Consider the following 27,553-nt stretch of genomic DNA (forward strand, 5'->3'; position numbering starts at 1 on the left):
GTTATTATAATAAATAAATAATTATATGCACAGTAATTAAATAATAAAATAAAAATTAATTATAAAATTCTTATTCCATCATAACAAAAATTTATCATTCATTAATTTGTAAAACTTTTTGAGAATTGCTTGCTTAATATTTATTTCATTATTGGGCTTTAATAAACCAATTATATATCTGTAATAGGATTTTCGTCTTCTTTTAGTACTCCACAAATTTAATTTGTTTCTTAAGAAGAAGTGAGCTGCTATTAGGATTTATCATATTCTTAATCTTGTTTCTTATTATAGTCTACAGCTTAATTTTAATTGTCTATTAAAAATTTTTTCACTTTGTTGGGAATATTTATTTCTTCAATCCCTTCTTATAATATATTTTTGGGGTTAGAAGAATTTGTGTTAAAGGAAGACGATTAATTGGAAGAGGAGTCTTTAATTACATGCAATTTATTTAAAGGTAGCTATTATTTTTTTAGCTCATATTTTTCATTATCAGAAGCCTTTTGGAGTTAATTGCTTAAAAACGCATTAAGAGGTATTTATGTTAAGGATTCTTCACTTTATTCAAATATTTATTATTCTCTTTAAATCTAAGTAATTAAATTAGGATCAATTAATTCTACTAGTTTTTCATCAATCTTTGAAAACTTTCTTTGTTATAAGATATTTGAAAGACCATCATAAGCTTGCTATATTATCTACTCTTCAGTTTATTTCTTTCCAAATTGAGAGTACACGTTATTTTATAAGAAATTAGTACTGCCCTTCCTTCTCTGCATTCCAAATTAAAATTTATTTTGGTTATTCTCTTTATTTATTTGCTAATTTTAATTGCTGCTTAAAAACTAAGGAAAATTATTCTGATTCCTTTGAGCCATTTATTATATATTTGGGGTATTTGCTTCTAATTAAATTTTATTTTCATATATACCTTCATTTATGATTTAATTTTTGGCTGCATCACTCATTGACGATTTAATACTATCTTAATCGTTATCTAGCGTTTCATCAGATATCACTGGTTTAGGTATATATTCAAATAATTTTAATTAATCTTTATTTAGTAGAATATACTTAATCTTATCTATCTCAAGGAGTTTATTTAGAATATACATGACATCTAAATGATCTTATATTTTTGAAACCCCTTCATTCACCAATTTGAATTTATGGACAATGCTCTTCGCCTTTGGGAAAAAGGCATGCACAAAGTAATTCATAAATTTGTATTTGATGATTTGATGGGTCTTTAAAAAATAGTCTTTTGCGCTTTCTATAACTCTTTTGACACCAAATTACTAAATGTTTGGCTTACTGCTGTCATGGAAAACATTACTGCTTGCTTAATATTTTTTTGTATTATCATGATTCTGAGAACAAAAAGAATTCCATTACGCACATGATAAATGAGGAGACAAAGACTAATTAATTATTTGTAGCTCTGATTAATTTGAATTCATGTTAGCTTTCACATTTTAGAGATTAACTTTTTAATTCATATTTATCACATTTTAATTAACTTTTTATTTTTAATTTGTTTTGTTGCGTTGTGTCTTTTTTAATGGAGAAGACAAACTGTTTTTGCTGGCAGGTTCAGAAATCTTAACAATGTTTTTTGCGACCAAATTAACGTTTTTATTACTCTAGAACTAAAATATTTCATCAACAGCTGATTTATATAAATAAAGTTTTGATATAGGAGCACTTATAATGCTGCCAAAAACTATCATAGTTTTCAGAAAACCACCCATTTAAGCTAAAAAATCAGCAAATTTAAGATAGTTCCTTTGCATCAAATTCTCTTTCTGCTTTTAGAGTCTAAAAAGTACTCGACCAAGCACATTATCATCACTAAAAAAAGGAGTTACAGTTTACTAAACAAAAACAAAACTTTATTATGTTTCTATTTACTTGATTATTAAACCAACATCTGTTTCAATATAATAATTAGTGAAAAACAGCTCTATTTCTTATGGTAATAATGAAGAAGTAATTGCATAAAGACTTATCCCTCTGTCTTTAAAAGGCTCTAAATAGTTAGAAGGCTCAACTATATGATCAGACATATATATTTGCAATTTTGTGTACAAAAGAGTTTGATCGATGACTTCTTATGGTTTACAAATAATAGGACTTTATGTAGAATTCTAACATTTATCAAAATAAGCATAAATCTATGAAAAATTTCCTGTGTTAAAATCGCCTTCCATATAAATATCTTCATTAAATCCATCAAAGCAGTAAAAACTAGCAATATCAACCTAATTAAAAAAAGATTTTATACTAAACATTCCTACATCTTCATTAGTGCAAAGCCTTATCTCTTTTTTTACTTCAATTAGCTTTTTAGTAGAGACTCCTGTTTTTGAGTCTGTCACGTTAACAGTGGTTTCTTGAACAGCTCTTACAGTAAATATACTTGGATCTATAAAAGGAACTGAGCTATTATTTGCCAAACCTAACATAATTATCAAATTATCAGGCCTTATTGAAATTCTCTTTGGACTATCTACAGGTCTTTCTGAGCTAATAACTTGAGGACTTTCTTTCAAAATCAGCTCCTTTCCAAAAAACCAACATGCCACACAAATTAGTGTGAAAAAGGCTAAACTTAAAATGCCACCAAAAACTGTTTTATATGAGTTTTATCCCTTAAAGTTAAGCTAGATATTCTATCCATAAATATCTATAAATTTCAAAGCCTTTTCAGCATTTCGAATCATTTTTTTTATTTAAAAATAGGCAATATCTTAATTAATAATAAAGTAATAAGGTGGTTTGTTTATTTATTTATTTATTGTTTTCTTAATTTCTTTGTTTTCTTAATTTTTTTTGAATCAAATGATTGATTGAAGTTTTTAATATTTTTATATAAATTAAATTATAATTATAATCATATGCTATAATTAGAAATGAGGTTCCTTCCTTCCTTCCTCTTTTATTTATTTTAAGGCTACTTATTCTTGATAATTTAAGAAACTTTATTCATGTTTTCCTAGTAAATTTTTGATTTAAACATTCATTCTTTTACTTATTTTATTATGTAGTTCAATTTAACTTTTAAATTCATTTCTTCTATTTTAATTTGCTTTAAATCGCTAATTATAAATAATAAAAAAAAAGCAGAAAAGTAACCATTGAATGAAAAAAAATATTTACAAGTGTTGGGAGAATATAAAGCTAATTTATTTTGAAAAATCGAATAAAATGATAAATAATGCAATCAAAAGTAGCTAAATAGTTGTATGATGTAATTAAAATGCGTAATTTTTTCTTTTCTTTTTTTTAAATTTACTAAATTAAATAGTTTCAAAGTCATCAAAATTAGAACTAATTAAGTCAAAATTGAAAATTCTGAAATACTCAAAGTATCTTTTTATTTACAAATCCTGAAGTAAGCTATAAATAATTTGAAGAATGATTTATTTTTAAAATTAAATAGAAGAAATAAAATCGTGTTAAGGGTAAACTAAAGAAATAGTTTTTTTATTTTTATCAATTTTAAGCAATAAAATATTTATGATAATACTTATAAGCATTAAAATATTTCAAATAACAATTTAAATTTGTTTATTAATTTTTAAATAAATAAATAAATTACTTATTTAGATAAAAAAAAATTGTTTACACCAAATTACCAGAGAAAAATGAAAGATAAATGATTACATACATCTTAACATTCTTACATTGATAATAAATATTTTTTAATATTTTACTTAAATAATTCTGGATATTATTTAAACAAAAATCATAATTATACTGACAAAAGTATTTATAAGAATTGAAATTTGATAATTGTAATGAGTTAATTAATAAACAAATTAAGTGTAATTTCAAAAAATTAATCAAAAAAACTACTGAACAAATAATTTTTATAAAATTGTAATCATAAAATTTGATAATCAGCAAGTCAGTCAGTCAGTTCTTTCTTTCAATCAATAATATTCATATTCATACTCTGTCGATTCTAATGAATTAAAGCAATCCATTATTTCTGCTTCTCTTGGATATTTATTTTGTTTTCTAGCCATATCTATAATCATTAACAGCTTCTTGATAGGAACTTTCTTATCTTCAAATCTTTAAGCGATTTGAGGGCTAATTCCACAAGCACTAAACACATTTTGGATTTCATTTTAATTTAGTGGATTTACTTTTAATATTATGTTGAAACATCCACCTACCAATTGTAGCTTTTTCAATGAATTAGCTTATGAGGTAGTACCAATAACAAGGAGCTTGCAGAATTCTTTATCAGGTATTTTCTTGATTAACACTAAAAGAGATTGGAGGATAGTATTTGAGAATCTTGGACCTTCGTCTATGTATTCAATTATACGTTCAAGTTCATCAAGAACAATAATAGCTTGCTTTGCTCTATATGCCATTCTGAAAGTGGTAGCCAGCAAGTTAACTTTTGCGTAGTCATTTAATCCTAAGAAATCACCAGGTGTTAAAATCTTTACATAAGTTATATCACTCTTTAGAGCAAAAGCAGCTGCAATCGCTGTTTTACCAGTTCCAATAGAACCTTCTATCAAAATAGAGTGAATTAAACTATTTTCTGATGTTTTGACATAATCAATACTCTAAATCATTTGTTTAGAGATTCTCTCGTAAGCTTCACCATAATTAATTAATTTATTACTTTTATAGACTTAAAATTATTCATCAACACCAAACAAAGGCTTCACTTCTTGAATTGCCTTTTTAAAATCTTCCATAGTTACCAATGGAAGATTCTTAGGATCAATAGGCTTTGAAAAATCCATTAAGTCCTACATTTTACCTATTGAATAGGAGAGAGCTACTTTAACTAACTACTCAATATCAGCACCAGTATAATTCTTTGTATCTCTGACAATTTCTTCCAAATTGATGTTTGGATCAATAGTACCATTCTTAAACATTGTTGCAGTGTGAATTTTCAATATATCCAATCTACCTTTATCATCTGGTAAACCTATTTCAACGTGATACTCAAATCTACCAGCTCTTAATATAGCAGGATCTATTAATTCTTTCATGTTAGTCATACCTTAAAATTTTAAAGAAAATATTATTCAAAAATTAATTTAAAATAATTTAAAATTGAAATTTTTAAAATGGGAAATGATAAAAATTGAATTAAAAATGTTTAAAATAAAAATCTTAATTTAATTTTTCAAAAAATTTTAGTCATTTTAAATGCTTATTATGAAATAATTTTATTAATTTAAATTTACCTATGACTAAAATGTTGTTTAGAGATTCAGGACCATCAATCATTGTCAAGAGTTAGTTGACAATTTTATCTCCAACTTCAGCTGAAGTAGAAGAACTTGAACCTCTCTTTCTGCATATTGCATCCATTTCATCGAAGATAATTACGTGCAAAGGACTGGAATCTCCCTTTTCTATTTCATCTTTTCTTGCATCTGCAAACAGATTACGAATATTTTCTTCAGCCTTACCAATAAATTCACTCAAAATACTAGGACCGTTTACAATTTTAGGTTTAACAGAGTTCAAAACACCTGCAAGCTTCTTTGCAATTAAAGTTTTACCACAACCAGGAGGACCATAAAGTAAAAGACCTTTTGCATGCTTGATACCATACTTTTAAAGGACAGCAGGAGGGAATCTTCTTGAAGCAAAAGCCTTTCTGAAAATATCAGCCAATTCTTAATCCAAACCACCAACTCCTAGATCTTCGAACTTGAATTTAGGATCAATAATGCTCTATTTATTTTTTAAAACATTTTATTTAAAATTAAGCAATCAATCTTGTATTATTATTTAATTAAAATCAATAAATTAATATTGAAAATCTGCTTTTTTGAAACAAATTTTGTATCATGCAAAAAAATCTATCTATTCTCAAAATAAATTCTTGAGCTTTATTTTTTTTTAAACATTTTAGCTTAAATTATTTTAAGAAACTATAGAAAGTAATTAATTATTGCTTACAACTGTCTTAAAGCCAACAGATTTTAACTTTAAATCAATAGTTTTCACTGTGAAGGTAATAGAAGTATCTCCATTTAACATACCTTCTAAAAGACGTACTTACTTTGCTTTGACACCCAAATCCATAAAGTTAAAATTAGTACACCTTAAACGAAATAGACGTTCTCTATAAACAAATATAATAGTATGGTCGAAAGAGAAAAATTGATTAACGTGCTTTTATTTAACTTAATCTGCTAATTCTTCGTCATCTATTTCAAAAGTTTAAGTTCTTTATTCAAAAGGAGTAATTTCCAGCTCTAAACTGATTAGTCTGTATTCAGCATCAAGAGGAGGAATATATTAAGTGAGTGCTGTATTAAATAAATTTAACAATAAATGAAATTTGATTTTCAAAATGCAAATTAAATACTAATAAGATCAGTGTTTCCTATTTTTAGTACAGCTCTCTATATTTAGTTAAGAGCTACTTAGTCATCTCCAAATTAGTCAGATTAATCCAACATAAATACAAATCCATTAATTTTAACATAAACTGGACCTTGAGTTCCTTAAGTGCTTAAAAAGTATCTAAAAACCTTAGGTGATGAAAACACTTTTCCTGAATAACCTCTTTCGGTATCAGAGAATTTTGCTACCTTAAGATTGTTGATTTATGCTAAAGATTATTATCTATTAGGCTACATTCCACAACTATTTATTTTTTTTAATTACAAAATAAAAGAATATCTTTCTGAATAATTTATTAATAAAATTTGCTGATATCTATTGATTAATGTCTTATTCTACTAAAGCAATTAGAATGAATTAATAAACTTACAATCAAGCAGCTAACAAATAGTTAAATTAATAAATATAATACATTCATACAATCTAATCGCATATAAATCAATTAAAACGTGTTAAGATTCCTTTCATTTGATAGCACAATAAATGATTATCTATTTTTATGAATTATTTGATCAATACTGACTCAAGAAATATTAATTTAATTCCTTCTATTTCAATTTCATTTCCATTAAATGCTAATAAGATCGTTTATAAATTATTGTTAATTCATCATTTCTATAATTTAAACTTGACATAAAAATTGTACATAGAAATGACTTCTTAATTTTTAGAAAATTTTACATTTGTTTTTAAATAATAAATTTAAAACAGATTAATAAAATAATAAATTTCACTTTTTTAGTATTTTATTTAAAATAAACAATCATCATTAAATTAAAATAAATTTATGGTGATTATTTTCAATATAATTATGATTTAATCTATCAAATGAGATAGCAGCGCTTTGTGATTTATCTAGTCAATTAATTAAAATAATTTTCATATTAAATTAATATTTGATTATTTTGTGAACTTATTGTATAAATGCTTCTCTATCAATAAATATATAAACTAATTTATTCTAATATTGCATATGATTCTATCCAATCAAAAGAAAATAATATGAGAAAAATAGTTTCTTGTTTGTGTTTATAAAATCTTAATAATAATTCTTAAGAGTTTTCTTTTTTAAAATCATAATAAATGAAATAAAATACAAATAATCATTTTTATTTTACTTTATTTTGATGAAATACTTTTCAATTTGAAATTATTTATTGAGAGTTGCTAAAATATTAATTGAATTTTTTTAAAAAGCGAGAACTTTTTGATGATTTCTCTAAAGTGACACCAATAAATCATTTCGTTAAATAAAAAATCATTCAATAAAATGAAATTTGCATAAATTTGAAGAATCAATTAATTAATTGTATAAAAATAAATACGTTTAAATTAATATAAAATATATGAAGTAATAATTTAATATTGAAAATTATCATTTTTTAAAATTAAATTCTATTTTTAATATGTTTTCAAGTTCAAAGCTATTGATTGGTTTAGTAAGATAGTAGGACATTCCGCAGTCAAATGCTTTTTTCCTTTCTTTTTCTTACACATAAGCTGTGCAGGCTGATATTTTTGGTGGAGGTATATTCTTTTTTTAAAAGTATTATAAAATGTTTTTAGTTGTCTCGTAGCCATCTTTTATGGGCATATCTATATCCATGAAAATTAACTTATAAGTTAAACAACAATCAGATTATTTTAATTTTTATTTTATTTTATCAATAGCCATAAACCCACTTGTTGCTTTTTCACTTACAAAACCATATTATTTAAGGCACATTTAGATAGCATAGAGATTAAAATCATTGTCGTCAACCACCAATATTTTTGAACAGTTACAAGATTGAATTTAATTGAATTGCTTGATCACTATTTTTCCATCTTGTTACAAATTTGTGATGGAATTCTAGCTAGAGATGCCTTGTTTTAATATATTGTTGTTTTACAAGTTGCTGTTAATTATTGTACTTTCTAATAATTTATTTGTGAATGTTTAATTATTTTTATCAAACTAAACTGCTTTTTAATTATTAATAGATTAGGCTTTATTCAACAATGAAACAACTTTTGGCGTTTTAACTGAAGAACTGTTTTTGCTTTCTAATTAGTCTTGAGAGTATTTCGTTTCGTCATTCACAGTATCAAAACTTCTTCTATGACTTAAACTAATTGATGTTTCATCACCTATGAAAAGAAAATCTCTAAAATATTTTTTTGTTGTGTTTTTAGGTATATCGCTTGCGAACATAAAAACCAAATCACTTTGTTGATCTTCTAAAATCTAACAAGATTCAATAATCTAAAGTTTTTATTCGCTTTTATATAGATAAGGACATGAAAACTAATCTTGCTAATAATATTATTGTTCTTAAATTTAGTTTTGCTGATTTATATGTTGCATTTATTCAAAGCAGTCAACAATAGAATTCTTTTTTTTTGTATACTTCGTTGATGAATTTTGTTTTGTTTTTGTTTTTATTTCTTAATTTGATTTTATGCTCTGACCAATTGAGAAACTACGAGTTGGTATTTGTTTAAGATTGTCACTTTTCGGTCTGTACGTTATTACAAAGGTGTTTGTTTTGTGAGATAGGGTCTAAACGTCTTGATTATCAATTTATGAAGGACTTGGATTATCAAAGTCGGATTTATTGTTTAATAATTCTGAAGGTATCTTAGTCTTTTGCTTTTTATTTCTTAAATAAGTAGACTATACATCAAGTCTGTTGAGAGTTTCCCATCTAACAAGTTTAAGGTTGAATACATCTTTTAGCTTATACTAGCATCCCTTTTTATTTTTAGCTCTGTTTATGACATAGAAAGTAAATGTAGATCCTTCTTTTACTTTTGATTAGATTTGTATGGAGCGATTTCCACCTAGCCCAAGAGCTAAATTGTTTGCTATGCTCATTCCAAAGCCTGCTCCAATCGTGTTCAAAAATTTACCTGTTGACTTGTTTCCAAAGGCTTAAAGGACTTTCTCTAAATTATCTTCTGGAATTCCACAACCTGTATCACTTACATCTATTCTTATTAAGTCAAAATTTTCTACTACTGAATTGACTCTGATAGTGCCAGCATCTGTGAATTTCAAAGAATTGCTCAACAAATTCAATAAAACTTATTTTAAGCGACCTTAATCTGAGTAAATCAATTCTGGCAGATTAACATCAAACTCAACTTCGATTGTCAATCCTTTTTGATTCGCTTAAAAGTAAATGAGATCTATGCATTCAGTAATAGCATCAACAATTGAAAATGGTTGAAATTAAAGCTCTAATTTTCCTTAATTGATCTAGCCATAATCTAGAATGTCATTTATAATATTTAACAATAAAAGGTTAGAGTTTAATGCAGGCTTTATTATCATTTCTTTTATCTCCCCATCCAAAGGGGTCATATTTTAATATTCCTAATCTCTTTATAGGAGTGATTAAAGCAGCTAAATACTACAATTTAGAGGTGTTCTTAACTCATGTGAGACTGATGCTAGCATACGATTCTTGTATTCATTTATTTCATGGTCTTCTATCGTTTTTGATAGTTCATAGTCTTCTAGTACCTCAATCATAACAACTCCATTTGTAAACAACTCGCTTGGGTCATAACCCTTTTTAGAAGCATAAAAACCGACTCTTATTTTCTTATAGCTTGATTTATCCCATTTCTGTTTGAAACTTAACACCAAATTGTTATTCTCAATTAAATAAATAATATTCTATGACTATTCTTATTAAGCTTCAATAATTTAATCTTATTGCATTTAATTTGTTTTCTTCTTTTCATTGAGATCATCACTACTCCAACAATTTTATTTATCTTGTTTTTCCTAGCATTCAAATAGATATTCTAAAACATCTTGTAATACTAATTATTATCGTTTAAAAATTTATAAAATGTTAGGTGGGATTAGCAACTGATGCATATTTTTAAGAGCCATTTTTAAGTTTTTCCTATACCTTTTTTCATCATTACATTTTGATTCATTGCAGAAATATGTTATTTCATTCTATTTGAATGAAAATTCTTATTTTTCTTCTTGTTTCTCCCCATTTTTGAGATCTTGGTTAAGGAGTTAATCACACTTTTAAAATTTTACTCTTTATTATTTATTTGGTATCAGCTTTTCTGACTAAGAAAATTGCTTTAATTATGTTTTATTTTCTATAAATGATAGCTATTGTTAAGTTAATTTATTCTTTGTTTAATTGTTATTTTTTTTATTGTTTTGATTGGGATAAAGCCTCGATTAAATTTCTGTAATATTGTTTAGTGTTTCAATTTAGTTAAATCTTTTTTCTGCAATTGAACTATGGCTATCTAATCCTTAGTTTTGTTGGTGATTTGAGTTTCGATTATGTGAACTATTTGTATTGACATTAGTTTTAAAACTGCTAAGTGTTTATTTTTATAATAATTATTCTTGATTATTGTGATTATTTTCGTTGTTATTTAAATGCGTTTTACTCCATGTTTCAGAAACATCACAGCAATCCTCTTGACTAGTTTAATTCTATATTATTTCTACTCCAAGTAATTTCTATAGTAGAATAGATTAATTTGATGTATTCATTTACTGCTTTAAATACCTATTTGTGTAAACTAATTGAAATTGCGAATTAATAAGAGCTATGCCTGTTCGTATTTGGGAAAGAATAATTTAAGCAAACTGCTTTTCTTCATAACTTTTTGCTGAGAGCTATTTACTTTTAGTATGGTATATAGAATTATTCAAACTATGAGTTTGCTTCTTGCGCATGTTAAAGTTCTAAGAGTAATCCATGTCATAAATATTTGAGGGATTGACTAATCCGTGTGATAAATTATGGATTTAACCTGATACTTGTTTTAATTTTACTTAATCCGAATTTGGGGGTTGCTCAAATGATTTCAGTTGACTGCACTCCTCATCCTTTTTTTAACTTTGAGCATCCTACTTGTGGGAGAATATCTCATTTCTTATAGATATAGAAGCTATTGCAAAAGAAGAACATAAACTGTATAAAGATTCTACTAAGAAATTTGATAGTATTAGAACTCTAGCTATAATATATAAGGCTATAAAAAAGTAAAGCAAAATAATATAGTGTAATTCTTTGATCTATTTAATGTATAACATCAAAAGTATTTAAAACACACAAAAAAAGCAGTAATTATTTTTATTTTATGCTATTTAAAAGCTGTATTCCAGGTAGAAAAGAAGCTGACATAATTTGAGAGCTTCCTTAAAAAATTTGTTTTTGTTTGATTCTTTTAAAAAATACGAAAACGCAATCATGGTCACTAATAATACAACGAGAATTAAATCTTTTAAAATGTCTACTTTTTTTTGTTCTACTATTGTTATAATCATCGACACTATCTCATAAAATCCGCTAAAAAGGCAAATTATAAAGTAATAGTGAGTTTTAAAAATTATTTTTAGTTATTTACGAATCCTTATTGCTAATTTACATTGGAATCCTTATTAATCTTTCTAGTTTTTTCGCATTATTTTTAATTAGGCTTAAGCTTTTTTAATTTGTTAAAAACTAATTAATTTAATATATTTCAATTCAGTAGTCAATCACTTGATTGATTATTTGTTATTTTGCAAAAAACAATCATCTCAAAATTTACTTAGACCATTTTAAGCAAGCAAGCAAGCAAGCAAGCTAATTGATTTTCTTAATTAAATCAAACAAAAAAAAAACAAATTTAATTATCCCATTCATTTTTCATTCTAATAAATTTTTGATATCAAAATTAATCTTAAGATTTATTTTTACAAATATAAGCAGCATTAGAGTTACTCTTAAACTAATGCATATAAAAATTAGTATATATATATAGATGGCTTTAAACATTTTTGTTATCAAATTTATTAGTTTTAAATGCTAGCTACTTACATACTTATTAAAAAAATTTCTTCATTTTTATTCTAAAATTATAATTTAAATATACAATTTTTAAAAAAAAATATCAATAAAAATTCTATTTTAATCTAAAACAAGTTAGAAAAATTGTAAATAATTAAATCTTATTTCTTGTTATATTTTGAATAGTTCTAGATAAAAAATTAACATTTTAGAGGGTAAAAAGAATGCTATAATCTTATTAGCAAAAATAAGTTAAAATATTAATTTCTCTTTCTTCAAGCTAAAGATAAAAATTTTGTTTTAAATAACAATTAAACTTTAAAATAAAATAAATATTATTAAATAAATGAAGAAAACAATTAAATTTATTTACTAAAAATAGAAGTATAGAAAGATTTTAATAAGTTTATTTATTAGCTAAGTTACTAAAATCTAATTATAAACACTTTTATCAGCTGTCGAAACTTACTTATATAATTTTATAATAGTAATAAAAATAATTATGCTCTTATTTATGTTTTTTAATAAGATAATTTATTCTCAAATTATAAAATTATCATTTCTATTATTATTAATTTCAATTTTTTAAATCATATTTTACAATTTATTTGAATTTAATGGGTTATCAACTTTAATTTATTTCTGAATAGTTATTTTACTTATTTTTAATATTAATTTTTTAAACAAATTTAAAAATAAATAGATATTGAATATAAATCTTTGGATGAGTTTAATATATTTTACTCTGCCCCCAAAAAACATAAAGGAATTATTATTAATAATAATTATACAACAATTAAGAATTAAAGAAGAAAAGTAAATGATCTAAATTCTGAAAATCTGCAAGAGTAATTATTTCATATTTTATTCGAATCACATTTAATTATAATAAAATTTTTATTAAGAATTTTGAGAATAAAATGCCTAATAGCTGAGTAATAATTTTCTGTTTCTAAAGCCAAATAACATTTTTAAATTATGTCAAAATATAAAGAAATTAAAATTAAAATAAGAATATTTATAAATTTATCAATGAAAATATTAGAATTTGTATTAATTTCCTTCCTTATTTTTATTTGTAATTTAATACTTTATTATGCGATATACTTATAATCAATCTATATTTTTAAAGTTTATAAGTTTTTTTATAAACAATATATAAAAAAATAGTGTTTAACAGTGAATTTTTTAACTTATTCTTAAATAAAATTAGAATAATTTATTTTAATTTAATTTTTTAATGATTAATCATAAATATCTCAAAAAAATTGATGTATCAGATTATAAATAAATTAAAATAAAATTTAATTGTATTAATAAATACTAAGTGCTATTACGATATTTCCTAAAATGTCAAATATCAAAAATAGACAAAATAAAAAGAAGCAAATTTTTAAAAACATAAAAAGTCATCAATATCTTTTCAATATTTAACTTAAAAGGAATAATAAAAATAAGAATCTGATTAAAAATAAGTTGAATAAAAGAAAATTTAAAGAAGTAGAAAGGTTTAAGTGGAAATAGATGAGTTTTAAAGAAAATATGAAATAAAACCCAACAAATTTTTACATTACTAGATACAAATTAAGAAATCTCAAATGAGTAAAAAGAGTAGAGAAGGTATATATTTGATATTAAATCATATACAAGATAACCTTAATTATAGCAGAAATTATTAAATATCAATTAATCCTGCACAAATAAGTAGTAGATAAGATAATGTACTAAAAAATAAAGATTTTACTCTAAAAATGTGATAAAAATGCACATTTCAGAACTATTTTAAAAAATAAGCTTAAAGTTTATGTTTTGAGATTATAAAAAAGGAAATAAATAAAGTTAAAATTTCTGTGAAGCATGAGTTGTGTTTCTAAATGAATGAAAAAACTGGGTAGTAGTTTTAAAATAAAGTAGAATATCTAAGAATAATTCAAGATTTATTTGTATTATATCAAGTTTAAAACATAATAGCTTTATAAAACTGACTAAATAATTATTAATATTTAATAAATAAGAAGGCTTTCATACTGATATGATTTATTTATAATAACAAGACTTAATTTGGATGTATATTTAAATCAATTTAAAAGTACTTTTTTAAGTTGATTGTTTTTTTAGAAAATAAAAATTATTTTTAAAATTGGTATTTTATTTAATATTTATTTTTGAGATTATTTTGAAAAATTAAAGTTTTCAATTTTGATCGTCCTAAAAATATTAAGTATTACTTGGTTAGTCTTATATTAAAGAAATTAAAGTAATTCTGATATTTCCTAAAATAATAAAATTCAAATTACGCAGAACTTTTTTTTTTTTATAAATAATATTTATATGAAATTTTGCTAGTACCTAATAATAGATATATAGATTAAGAGATTGATTAACCACAAAAATTAAGATAAATCTATTTCTAACTCATAATAAAAAATAGATCTATTAATTTTGCATGATTGTAAATCGAAATGTGTAAATAAAATTTATGTTTGGTTGTTTGCTAGTTAAAATTAATGAGAGTCTTTTTGAAAAAGAAAAAGAAATAAAAAATTATTAATTAATTAAATAGCGCTTAGATTTTTTATCTATTCCGCTATTATGAATGATATTAATTGCGGATAAAATAGATTAAGAAATGTGTTTGATTGGATGAAATAAATAAATTACAAAAAGAAATATTTAATTTTGTTTGGCTCAACTTAACTTTGAAATGTGGATTTAATGATTGGGTTGTTAAATTATTTACTAAAACCTTAATGTGATGAAAAAATAATCAGATACTAGAAAGTATAAATTAATAATTAATTAATTAAGGTTATTAGGCATATTATTACCTTTATATTACATTCATAAATAAGTATACTAAAGTAAATAAAATAGAGTGGCAGCTAATAAATCAACTTATGGTTAATTGATTGATTTTATGTCTGTTTAAATTTATGTTTTTATTTTTTAATGGCACGGTTTTAGAGTTCAAAAGAAAAGATAAGAAATAAAGTTGGAAATAAATATATTTATGAAATACAAAACACTATTGCATCAGAAAATTAGTGGTAAAATTTTGTTGCTTTAGAAATCTTAAAATTAGTATGTAAGACCAGATTATATTGGATTTATTATATGTAAGGTAATGCCAATCCATAGTTCAAATGTATTATTGTGGTTTAACTATAACAAGTATTTGCACAAATCTAAATTATAAAAGAAGAAATAAGCACCCAATAGATAATATTTATAATTAAAAAATAAATTAAACTAAAAAGGAAAAACAAATCAAAAGACAAATAAGAAATACTTCTAATTTATCTTTCTCAAAAATACTAACCAACTAAATAAATAAAACAGAAAAGTTAAGAACTAAACAAGTCTTTCATTTCCTTCACTTTCCACTCTACTAATAGCTTCATTTTAATCATCAAAAAGCCTATTTATATTCTATAAAACATCAAAATCTTCACATAAAATGTCAGTAAATATTGTTGAGATTGTTCCCTAACGTCTTTATTGGTACTCTGCTGCCAACCCACCTGAGTACGAGCCCAGCACCTATTATTTTTCAACTGATAATGTAAATAAACAAAAGCTTAATACATACAATTTATTTATAATATTTTATAAATATTAATTTTAAAAGTACTTATTTATATATGTATACTCATTTCAATATTTATAAATAAAGGATTTGGTTTATGAGAGAGTTAGCGAGTACGGCCCTCTAAATCTTTCTCAAATTTACTCTTTCTGTTCTTAGCTTGATGAAATTTTTACAGATCCAAAATATTAGACTACAACTTTGATTCATTATACTTCTTTGAATTAAGTTAAATAGACTAACTCTGTTCTTCTAATTTGCGCATATTAAGTTTTATGTTTGAGATACAGCCCTGAAAAGGCTCTGTAACAATTTGAAAAGATTATCCCAGAATTAAAGCCCTATCATGATTCCCTAAATTATCCTTACTAATGCACAGTAATTTAAAAATAAACATATACTTTAAATCACCATAGTTTATATTTTTCATATATAAATTTTATTTATAATTTTTAAATAACCAATTTATCTATTCCGTAAAATAAAATAAATGTAATTAATAAAAAATCAAGCTACTTGATTGTATGAGATCCCTCCAAAAGGCTTAACAGTTGGGATGGTTTGATTTGAAGACTTTTGATCTTGAGAGATACTACGAGCTTATGAAATACGACATTTCTGAGATAATACCTAAAAAATTCTTCGCATTCAGAGGTCCAAGAGATGAAACTGATGTAATCATTTAGAACCTATCTATAAAACGATTTTATTACATAAGGCAATTCTATAGATATACAAAAATTTTCAATTAATGATAATGACAAATTTTTAATCTAAAAATTTTAAAAACAAATTTTTTTGTCTTAATGAATAATTTAAAATTGAATTTGATTGAATGAGAGAAAAAAGATAATGAAACCAAATAAATTAATTATTGTCCAAATATTTCTGCTTAGACTTTACTTTGATTTAATAAGTAAGGCATGGGTACTTGAATCATACAAATTAAATTCTACTAGATTAGACAATAAATTATTAAATTGTGATATTTATCATTTAATTAATTTTAGGAAAGCCTATATTCATAAAAGCAATATTTATTTATTTATGACGATAATCTGCAAAATTAAATTTTTGATAATTTATCACACAATCCCAAAAAGATTCATTTTCACTCTTAACATCAAATCAACCAATTTTAAATTAAAAATAACTCTTTAATTTTTTACGCTTGAAAATATTCATTCTCATCATCCTAAATAGTTTTTAAATTGATAACTAGCTCTATTTGGCTTACAAAATAATTCAAATTAGCTAAGAATCTAAATTTTATTACTCGAACATATGAAAGTTTAAAAAAAACATAAGAATTGCATGAATATGACTCTTTAATTTGATTGGCTGGATTTTTGAATGAATTGGATGGATGGATGGTTTATTAATAATTTAATAGATTGATTAATTAGCATATTTGATTTAAATATAACTAATTACTTTCTGTTTATTAGATGACCATAAATCATTCAAAAGAAATTAATCTTTTTCATGGTAGAATTTAATATAAAAATCCTTTGAATGAATATTTTATAATCGAGGATTACTCTACTGCAAAATTTTATTTCTAAAAGCCAATTTTTTATCAAATTATTATTGAGTTTTAAAATATATTAGATTTTAACATTTATATATAATAAATAAATAGGATTTAACTCTTCCTCCTTCTGCTTACATAGAGCCCTTTAAAAAAGAAGGTGTGTAGCTCGTTGTTAGATTGAATAACTCAGACTCATATAACCCCCAACCCTTCGTTGATAATAAGATAAATCATATAGATTTATTCTTTGAGGATGGTTCAATACCACCAAGAAATATAGCTAATTAGTTTTTTGCCTTATCAGAAAGAGCTCTTGAGGAGAAGAGTAACTGCCCAATCGCTGTTCATTGCAGAGCTGGTCTTGGTAGAACTGGCACATTAATAGCTCTATATTGTATTAAACATTATAAATTCACTGCTGAAGAAATCATAGCCTACACCCGCATGGCTCGTCCTGGTTCAATCCATGGTCCACAAATGATGTACTTACAAAGTTATGACAAATCTATTTAAATGCAGCGCTCTTATTCAAATAACATCCGCATCTCCAAAGTAATTTCATACTAAAACGCTAAAAAAATAGTTGAAAAAAGACTTTCTATGGTAATTTATTTGTATTTCATTTTTTTGAAAGGCTATTTTAGTTTTGTAATTTTTATCGAGTATTACTGAAATAAGAAATAATTTCAAAAAAAAGTATAAAACAAAATTATTCACAAAATAAAAACGTAGTAATTATTACTTACTTATTATTGAAAGCACAAACTAGAGTTTAGATATTATAAAAAAACTCAATAATTTTGAGAATGAATAATGAATAAAAATTCTGAGGGAAAAATCAATTTAGAAATATTTAGATTTGAAATTTTAAAATGAAAAAAAACAACTAATTTTATATAGAAAATTAAAGTTTTTTCGCATTCAAAATCAATATTTTTTCAAAGAATTTTTAAGTTAATGCTTCCAGATTAATTATTTGATTGATTGATTGATTTAATGAATGAATAAAAAATGTAAATTAAGAATCATAAATCTAATTTATATTTTAAATAAATATTTAATTATTTTATCAAACATAGCTGCAAAAAATGATAAATTAAATTTTTAATTGACAGATGATTGTCTTTTGTCGAAAATTGTTTATTTTTAAACTTGAGAGTATAATAAAAGTATTTTTTTATTTGTGTAAAGACTAACTTTAAGCCAAATTATTTGATGATTGATATTTTAGTCAATTAACACTTCTTTTACTATTATTAAAAGGATTAAGAAGGTTTTAAAAATATCCCTTTAATTACAAATCTCTCTATGAGCAATTCATTCAAAACACCCTTGAGAGGATCTTTAGCAACAAAAACAACAGCTGGTACGCCTGTGTCTCGTGGCTCTAACAGCTCTCTCTCTCCTTCTAAAACACCTGTAAATAATGAAAACCTCCGAAAAACAGTATAAGTTTCTTCAAAATAGAATGAAATTAGTTAAGCTGCTGGTGTTTAAGCAAATCCAAGCTAAAATATTTACTCTTCCATATATACATAGTTCTAAAATACTGCCAGCGCTAAAAATCTTTTGTAATCAAGAAATCTCCTCAGGTCCAATTCTATTTCTAAAAAAGCTCTCTCTCCAAAAAAAGTAATTAAATTACTAAAATCATTCAAACCAAATGTTTACCATTTATTTTAAATAAATTAGAAAGTTACTTTCCTAAACAATTTTTCTGCGGCCATTAAAAGATACGAGCCTACTCCAATCAAGGTTTGAAAAAACCAATAAATAATATATCCAAAATCTTGTTAAAAATTAATAACTTAAGTGCTTTACCTGTGTTACAAAACACAAACACAAATAAACAAAAACCACGAATCCAAAAGATAATCTAGAGATAATTAAATATCTGAAATAATAAAACCACCATCATCTTCTTTGTCTTCCACTCTTTTTCAAATCTCCTATTCATCTATATATCTATCTGTCTCATTCATTTACCAATCAACTAATCAATTATAAATAAATTAAATAATTTACTATTTGTTCGTTCATACTCACTATCACTAATTTATATAAGTATTAACCTTTTTATATATAAAAATGGTTTTTTTAACATTTATTTTTTTTTATAATACACCAAAAACCTAAATTAATAATTTTCATTAAATACCATTTAATATTGTAGCAAAAAAGACCACATAAATTTATTAGCACCATAAATAAAATTTTTAATTTAAATTTAGATTACAGTCTTTCTCTCAAAATTAGTAAAAGTATATAGTATCAAAATAGATCAAAAACATGTAACCAAATTTGTTTTTAAATACCAAATAATTTATTTCGCTTATGTCAAATAACAAAATAAATTGAGGTGTAACTACTTTCTTTCTTTATGCTTTTGATGGACTTTCTTTCTTTCGTTTATTTTCACATAATGAAAATAATTTAAACAAAATCATAAAATTAATTCTAAAAATTTATTATTTTTTTTTTAAAGATTAAAAATTTTTTTAGTCTTCCATGTTCTAATTCAAATCGATACTTTAAATATATTTAAATTAAATCTAAAATTATTATAAAACTAGTATGCAATATTCTATCTGATGTTCTATTATTGTATTGATAATATAAAACTATTATTTTAAATATTTTTATGAATTAAACAAAGATTAATAACAAAAATTAAATATAATAACTTAAAATCTACTTTTTAATTCTAGTTAAAATCTATAAAAATATGGAAATAACATATAAAATTAAATTTTAAAATAAATTTAAACAATTATATTAATTGCTAGATATATTATTTAATTCTTTAAATTTATGATTCGTAAATAATTTTTATGGCTAAAAAATAAATTATTCTTTGACTGAAAACTAATAGCTTATGCTCATAATAATAGTGCATTCCTTTTTTTAAATTGGCAAACATATATTTTTGTTAAGATCAAATTTAAGAGAAATGAAAATTAATAAGCTTGCTTGGTTGCAAATAGAAATAAATAAAAAAGAGAAAAAATACATAAAATTTTAAAAAATAAAGCATCATAATTACCATTAAAAAATTTGTAAATAAGAAACAAAAGTGGTTTTAAATTCATGAATTGACAAATTAGTTGGTTATAAAGTTTTGTAAAATCTTCAGAAGGTTAATTTTTTAAAGAGTAAACTCTAAATTGATAATAAGAAGATAAATTAATAATACATAATTTATTTATTTATTTTACTCAAATTAAAAAAAAGATTTTGCCTCTTATTTATTATAACCTTACAGATTAATAATTATGACTTATTTATCAAATAATTATTTAATTTACATTATTCATTAAGAATATGTTTACTCAATCAGATTAATTTTTTAATGCATTTTAAAACAAAACTTATTTAAATACATTTAATTAATTTTTATTATTTTATTAAAATAATTATTTATTTATTAATGGATATAAATTATTCTGTTTGTTTGTTAATTTTAAATTTTGAAACAATAACCCAAGGGTTTATCAGTTGTTCAATGAATCAAAGCATGCATCGCAAACTCCATACTCGTTAGTGGCAGGATTTTCACCACAGTCAAAACATGTTAATGGTGCATTTTCAGATATACACCTGTATATTAAAACTGACTAACTTTGAAAAGCATTATTTTCTGTAGAATTAATTTCTTTTTTACTAGGAATTTCTTCTAAGCATTCATTTGACTTTAACTTTTTTTTAAGGCTATTGCCTAAATCTATTTCTTCCTGATCTAAAGAATCGCTAAATTAAACCTTTCTCTTTTTATTTAAATCCTTATTATTATCTTCTTGTTTTTAAATAGTAGCTTGTTTAGCTTCTTCTTTTTCTACTTCTATCTTTTCTTCAATGGCTGAAAGAATATTTTTTTTTTTAAGCTATTCTTCTTTGTTTATTTGCTATTACTGCTTCATTTATTGGATATTTTAGAATATGATTTCACTTTTAACAGGTACTATTTTTTCTGAGTTTTACTCCTTTATTTTCTCAAAGTTGTCAAGGTCTATTTGATAAATTAATCATGTAAAATATGTAAAAATAAAATTATTAAATAATATCCTACCTTCTGTGAATTATTTCAACTTTTGGTCAATATAATTCGAACAAGATCCTAACTTCCTAGACAAGCTATCTTTGAATTAATAGAAACTTTTTTTAATAATTATTTTATCCTTAATCTCATTTTCCTTATCCTCAATATCCTTAAGATTGCTAAGTGAAGAGTTAAAATCTTCAATAATTCTTACATAATCTTCTATCAAATCATTAAAAAACTTTAGCTTTTGTTTATCTGAAATAAAATATCCCTTAGCATAAAAAAATGGCAAATATTTTCTTCCTCCTAATTTTATAAATTAAATTGCTTATAAAATCAAATAAAATTTATTGAAAATTAAATTTCAAAATTTGTGGTAAAATAATTTTTGTATTTTAATTTCCAAAAACAATTTTACTCAGTATTTATTGGCAAAATTTATTGACTATATCGAGTTCAAGAGTCTTTTAGTTCGAAAGTAAAAGTCTTCTATTAACATCATTGAGATAATTCATTATTTCGTCAATCTCTTTTTTCATTACCTAAATATTACTTAGGTGATGAGAGTATTAGCCTTGATGGAATTTAAAATGACTTAATTCTATTTTTTCTCTTTGCAACTCATTTAGCTTTTCCTAATCAAACTTACTGCAATTATAATAATCATTATGTCCTTTCCAATCACCTAAGCATATCCAGCAAAAATGATGCTGGCATTGCTTACAAGTCATATGCATACAGCTGTTATTTATTTTAATAAAATTATTTAATTGAAATAAAAACCATAAATAAACAAATATTTTTTCTTATGTTAGAAATTCAATTTACCCTTGATTTTTTTCAATAAAAATCTTGCATTTAGGACATGGCTTTGTATTCATGATAAACCATTCATCATTTAGATTAGCAGAAGCACCTTGACTTTCTATCTTTGATAGCCACTTTCTAAAATCTCCACAACAGCAAGGATAGTGACCTATCTCTTTACACTAAAATAAAGAAAATAAATAAATGAAATTAAAGCATTTTATAGTTTATTTTACTTAGTTGCAGTATTCATGATTGCATAAACAAGTTATGTTTTATTAATTCACTTTTATCATTCGATCTTTGACGCTCATTTAAACATAAGGACAATTTGGTTGTGGACATGATAGTATCTTTTGAATTAAAATTCAATATATATTATATACTTTATACACAAATTGAAAAAATAGCACTCGAAGCAAATGAAATAAAAGCTTTAAATGTTGTTCAGATCAGATAGTTAAAAAATTTTTAATGAAAAATATTATTTATTACTGTCTCTGATTGACCAAATGCATCTTTTATAAGGAACCTTTTGTATAAATTGTATTTTTCTTCTGATAGAAATTATTTGAAATCTTCCATCCCGAGTCTCTCTAAGCATCCATCTAATGGACATGTCTTAAATATGCAAAACTGTCCTTCCTTAAACACCTCTTAAATGTACTGGGAAAAACAATCTTTGCAAAAGTAATGCTAGCATGCCAAGCTATATCTGTTGTCTTCTTCTAAGCTATCAAAGCATAACAAGCATTCCTTAAAGTATTAAAAATTAAATTTTTACATTTATTATCATTCGAATGTATGAGTATTTCATAAAAGAAAATCTATTCAAAAGTTAGCAATTTAAATCTCATTTTTTACATTTTTATTTGCTAAGTCTTTGATGTTCTAAGGTATTTTAGGGTATATTAAATCGGTAAGTTTCTCATCTGTTGAAATTTGCAGTTTTTTATGATCATAACTATTCCTACTTAACAATAAGAGAGCTCTTCCAAAAGGAATGGAATACTCTTTCATAGTTTCTTTAATCAAATCTTCAAAATATTTTTCTATATATTCATATGTTTTATGCACCACAACTATATCTTTCTAATTATTTTCTATGATTTATAAGTATTTTAAATAAATTAATATTCTTAATATTATGCTCTTCTTTAAGAATGCAGTAATATGTTATTAATCATTATTAATAAATTATTTAATAAGCTTAATTACCTGAAATATCTATGTCTGCTTCATAATCTTCTTCGTCGTCAGCTTCTGAATCTTAGCTTAGATTAAATAAATGTTCTTTGCTATTGCTTTCTAAGATCATTTCATATTTATTTTCTTCTTAACTCATTTTACTATTTTTATTACTAATAATTTTTTTTACTGCTATTTTATGTCTAAAGATTTTTTAATTTATAAATAATACTAATTAATTGATAACCTTTATTTATAATATTAATATTCAAATTAATACAAAGTTAAATAGATAATAACAATTATTTATTTATTGCCTTTATTTTTCGTTTAACTGGATCCAAAAAATATTTTTTGTTTTCATCAGATTTTGTTCATAATTAATACCTAATTAATTATAAAAAACATCAAAAGCCCGCAAAAATATATAAAATGCTTCATTTTAATTTACTAAAATGAAAAATGTTTTCTACTTTCATAATTTATGAATTTTTCAATACTGAATTTAAAATTTTTTAATTTAAAAGAAAAAAGAAATTATTAACATTTATTTAACATATTAAATAGATTTTATTTGATAAATCTTTGAAAAAAATTTATAAAAGATATCTATCATTTAAAGCATTGGCAAGTATTTAACTAAATTTCAAAAGTAATTCAAGATTTTCCTTTATAAAAAAATTACTTATTGAAGAAATACTGAATATTCAATTCAAAATAAATTCTATTATTAACTCAGAGTTTTTTTAAATTTGCACTTTTTTTAGCAAAAATTATTTTGAAAAAATGAATCTATCTTGTTTAATTTACCTTTTATCAGTAAATGATTAAAGAGATAAAAATTTAAGATTCTCCATTTTTATTAATTTTTGATAAAATTATATCATTTCTATTAATTATTAACTTATGGTATATGAGAGTTTGACTTTCAATTTAAAAATTTTTGTTTTTCATTCTAGTACACATAATATGGTTTTTTAAAAAAAATTTATTTATTATTGATTATTAATAGATTTATTTAAGCTGATTTAATGTTAAATATAAAATTGTTATTTATTTTCTTAATATGTACTAGGATTATCAATATAAAAAAATACTTTGATTAAATTTAATTTTTTTTATTAAAAATTAAATCATATAAAATTCAATTAAAAAAAATAAGTTAATTTTATCAAAAAAAAAAATTAATCAAGTCATAACTCCATCTATAGCTCTTTCTCTTTTTATTATTAAAAATTATTGAATATCTTATTAAATATACCTATTCTAAAATAAATATATTGCTTTCAATTTATACATATGATAACAAATTGATACAAGTTTAATTTAACTTTTTCTGATCATTATTATAATTGATGTTAATTAATAGTTTACTTTATCTCATTTTATACAATAAAAATATTTATAAAAGAAAAGTAAAAAACTTTAAAAAAAACATGATTGAATAAAATTTAAAACATTTTATTTGAATTTTTGAATTTGAATAAAATTTTGAGAAAATTTATTGAATTTAAATGAGCTTAATTACAATTAAAATAATTAGAATTAGCATAAAATTTATAAAATTTCATTGTAAATAAATGTTAATGAAGTAAACCCATGGTCTTATATAAGTTGTGTGAGATTCATTCAGTGATAATATTTTGCTTTGTCTATCAAAATTAAAGGTAAATACTGAACTATGGGCAAAGAAGCATTGAAAAAATAAATTATAAAAAATAATAGAAAATTGAATGGATATTAAACAAAGATATCAGACAAATAGAACCATAATATGTTTATATGGATATTTTTTTTATCAAATATCTATCTAAATTAATTATCAATAATTATTTCAATATATTTTGAGGAGTAATTTTTAGCCTAATATTAATAATTAATAATTAAATAGTAAATAAACAAAATTATTATTCAGCAAATAAATTTTAAAACTTTCAAAATTTACTCACGAAAAAGCTCTAGACTATATTTAAAATTTTAAACATAAAAAGGATTTTCAATAAGCATTATTTTATTTGAATTTAATGAATACCTCTCATAAATACTCAAAAGCTTATGTAAGTGCTCTTAGAAGAATGAATCGCCCATCTAGTTCAGATTAAGCTTCTAGGAATGCTTCAATCCCAAATTAATAAGATGCTGAACCAGTTAAAACTCAGTAATATGCATAAGAATAAACAATTAAAAACTTTATTGATTCTCAAGAGCATGAACTCATGTCTACAGGGTACAATATGAATGGTTCCAGAGTGTATCTTGCCAGCTCTCATAACTTTAAATAAGATCCTGAAAAATATAAGTCATTTAATCAAAGGTAAATTTAATTATTTTTTTATAAGTTTAAAGAACTTGGATTAGCTTTAAAAAGAATAAAAGAGAATGCAGATTTATTTAATAATATCTTTTGAATTGTTTATGTTTTAAATAAATAAATTATTCATTTTTAGCCAAATAAAACATTTTTATAGTTTTTAGAAGTTTTTTGTTTAATTTCTACTTGGCTCCTAAAATAATAACAAGAGATATCAATAGAATTAAAGTGAAAGAAAAATAAATTTTTGCATTCTAATTTACAAGTTAATAAAATAATATATTTATTATTGAATTTTGTTAAATTTTAATAAATTCTATTATTCCATGACCAACATAAATAAAAAATATGTTAAAACAATAAAAAAATTAATAATTAAATGAATTTGATTATTATTTGCAATATATTATACAAATTTAGACTAGAAAAACTTTTAAAACCATAAAAAAATGAACATTTAATTGAAATTTGTTTTCCTTTTAAGTTTTAATTATTGATATCTTTTATTAAAATTAAATATTGTAATAAATAATTAGCTAAAGACCGTCAAGTGTAAGTAGAGTGAGCTATAATCGATGCAATACAGATGGAGTAGACCCACTTGAAGCAAATAAAGGATTTTACTGTGTTAATTATAGGAGCAGAACAAGATTTACTAATATTGGAAGCTCAAGAAAGAGAGCACTTAGTAGTGCTAATGTAGCTTAATCAACAAATATTGAATAAAATAAAAGCTAAGAAAGAATGAGTCAGACAAATACAAGCTTTTCTCCAATGAAATAAAGTGGATATTATTCTACTATGCCTCACCCTATGAGTAGATCTATGAATGAAAGCAGACTTCTAAATGAACTTAAGATGAATGGTTCTAGAATTTTCAAGTAATAAGTTGGCTAATTTAGAAGGAGACCACTTTAATAAGGCTAAAGCGAGCCTGTTTGGGATTTGAATGATGAAGAAATGAATTAGAGACTTAAAGAATTAAGCTAACCAAAGTAAATTCTTATGAGGAACTTCCCAGTGTGTATTGTTGGAGGAAATAAAATAATGAATCTTTAAGATCCTAAATCAAAAGAGTTTATATAAAGATTAAGTGAACCAAAAAAATATATCCCTTGGCCTTAATCTAGTTAAACTGATAAAATATTTAAATGCAATGATACCAATTAGCTTGAATATTTAAATAAAATCAGTTTACCACGTAGAATGGCTGACTTCGGACATAAAAAGAATTTCAGGTATAATTTCTGTAACTGTACAAACGGTGATGACTATGCAGATGAAGGTAGAAATATGCAAGGTACCTAATCATCAAATGGATATTTCAAATTACAGTCTTTCTTCTATTAAAATTCAAAAGCATAAGATGATGGATTATTTTATCCTAAAAACTTAAACTGATTATATTTTTTAATTGTGGTCTTTCTATTATAATTTCAATTTGTGTATTTTTTTCAAATATCTAAAAAAAGAAAAAAGCTAAGCTAAATAAAAAATTAAAATATTTTTTTTCGATTTTCATATTTGTTAATAATTATAAAGGTCCCAGATAAATTCTAATAAAATTTATTATTGATAAAGACAATAATTTTTTTGTTTTTTTTCAAATAAAAAGTATTTAATGTATTTTATTTAAAATGGTGATTTTTTGTATTATTTAAACAAAAATTTATAAATTTTAATTTAATTTTATTCAAAAGTTAAAGCTTTTATCTTTAAAATTGACCTTAAATAAAAAAAATATGATAACTTTGTTTTCTATATTACTTTTTATTCGAAAAACTATTAATAGCAAATAAGTAAATTGTTTATTCAATACAAAATTGATGAGCATTTTTTGTTTACAATTAATTATTTAATATAAAGATATATTTTTATAATATTT

General features: G+C 23.1%; 6 protein-coding genes across 6 annotated transcripts; 2 read left to right on the top strand and 4 right to left on the bottom strand. All coding sequences in view use genetic code 6, as the record gives it.

Moving 5' to 3' along the window:
• Positions 1-98: 98 nt before the first annotated feature.
• Positions 99-2,723, bottom strand: TTHERM_00039190 (transmembrane protein, putative; the record flags this gene model as incomplete). Its single annotated transcript, XM_972127.1, has 1 exon — positions 99-2,723. One exon carries the CDS (start codon positions 2,721-2,723, stop codon positions 99-101), a length of 2,625 nt encoding a protein of 874 aa, XP_977220.1.
• A 1,212-nt stretch (positions 2,724-3,935) lies between these two features.
• On the bottom strand, positions 3,936-6,635 carry TTHERM_00039210 (AAA family ATPase; the record flags this gene model as incomplete). The annotated part of the gene is made up of 4 exons (XM_972129.3): positions 3,936-5,038; positions 5,226-5,721; positions 5,950-6,302; positions 6,362-6,635. 4 exons carry the CDS (start codon positions 6,633-6,635, stop codon positions 3,936-3,938), a joined length of 2,226 nt encoding a protein of 741 aa, XP_977222.1.
• A 1,139-nt stretch (positions 6,636-7,774) lies between these two features.
• On the bottom strand, positions 7,775-11,698 carry TTHERM_00039220 (ATPase, histidine kinase-, DNA gyrase B; the record flags this gene model as incomplete). Its single annotated transcript, XM_972130.2, has 2 exons — positions 7,775-11,446; positions 11,669-11,698. 2 exons carry the CDS (start codon positions 11,696-11,698, stop codon positions 7,775-7,777), a joined length of 3,702 nt encoding a protein of 1,233 aa, XP_977223.2.
• Positions 11,699-15,660: 3,962 nt separating this feature from the next.
• Positions 15,661-19,084, top strand: TTHERM_00039230 (tyrosine phosphatase; the record flags this gene model as incomplete). The annotated part of the gene is made up of 6 exons (XM_972131.2): positions 15,661-15,765; positions 15,877-16,167; positions 16,302-16,463; positions 17,432-17,926; positions 18,587-18,955; positions 19,016-19,084. The coding sequence occupies 6 exons, from the start codon at positions 15,661-15,663 to the stop codon at positions 19,082-19,084; spliced, it is 1,491 nt and encodes a 496-aa protein (XP_977224.2).
• Positions 19,085-20,814: 1,730 nt separating this feature from the next.
• TTHERM_00039240 (IBR domain protein) lies at positions 20,815-23,514 on the bottom strand (the record flags this gene model as incomplete). The annotated part of the gene is made up of 8 exons (XM_972132.3): positions 20,815-21,329; positions 21,390-21,668; positions 21,781-22,103; positions 22,191-22,351; positions 22,406-22,522; positions 22,665-22,925; positions 23,034-23,272; positions 23,388-23,514. 8 exons carry the CDS (start codon positions 23,512-23,514, stop codon positions 20,815-20,817), a joined length of 2,022 nt encoding a protein of 673 aa, XP_977225.3.
• Positions 23,515-25,270: 1,756 nt separating this feature from the next.
• On the top strand, positions 25,271-27,069 carry TTHERM_00039250 (hypothetical protein; the record flags this gene model as incomplete). The annotated part of the gene is made up of 2 exons (XM_972133.3): positions 25,271-25,671; positions 26,205-27,069. The coding sequence occupies exons 1-2, from the start codon at positions 25,382-25,384 to the stop codon at positions 27,067-27,069; spliced, it is 1,155 nt and encodes a 384-aa protein (XP_977226.1). The 5' UTR covers positions 25,271-25,381.
• Between the last annotated feature and the right edge of the window lie 484 nt (positions 27,070-27,553).

The sequence above is a fragment of the Tetrahymena thermophila genome (genome assembly GCF_000189635.1).
Source record: "Tetrahymena thermophila SB210 genomic scaffold scf_8254667, whole genome shotgun sequence".
Taxonomy (NCBI): domain Eukaryota; phylum Ciliophora; class Oligohymenophorea; order Hymenostomatida; family Tetrahymenidae; genus Tetrahymena; species Tetrahymena thermophila.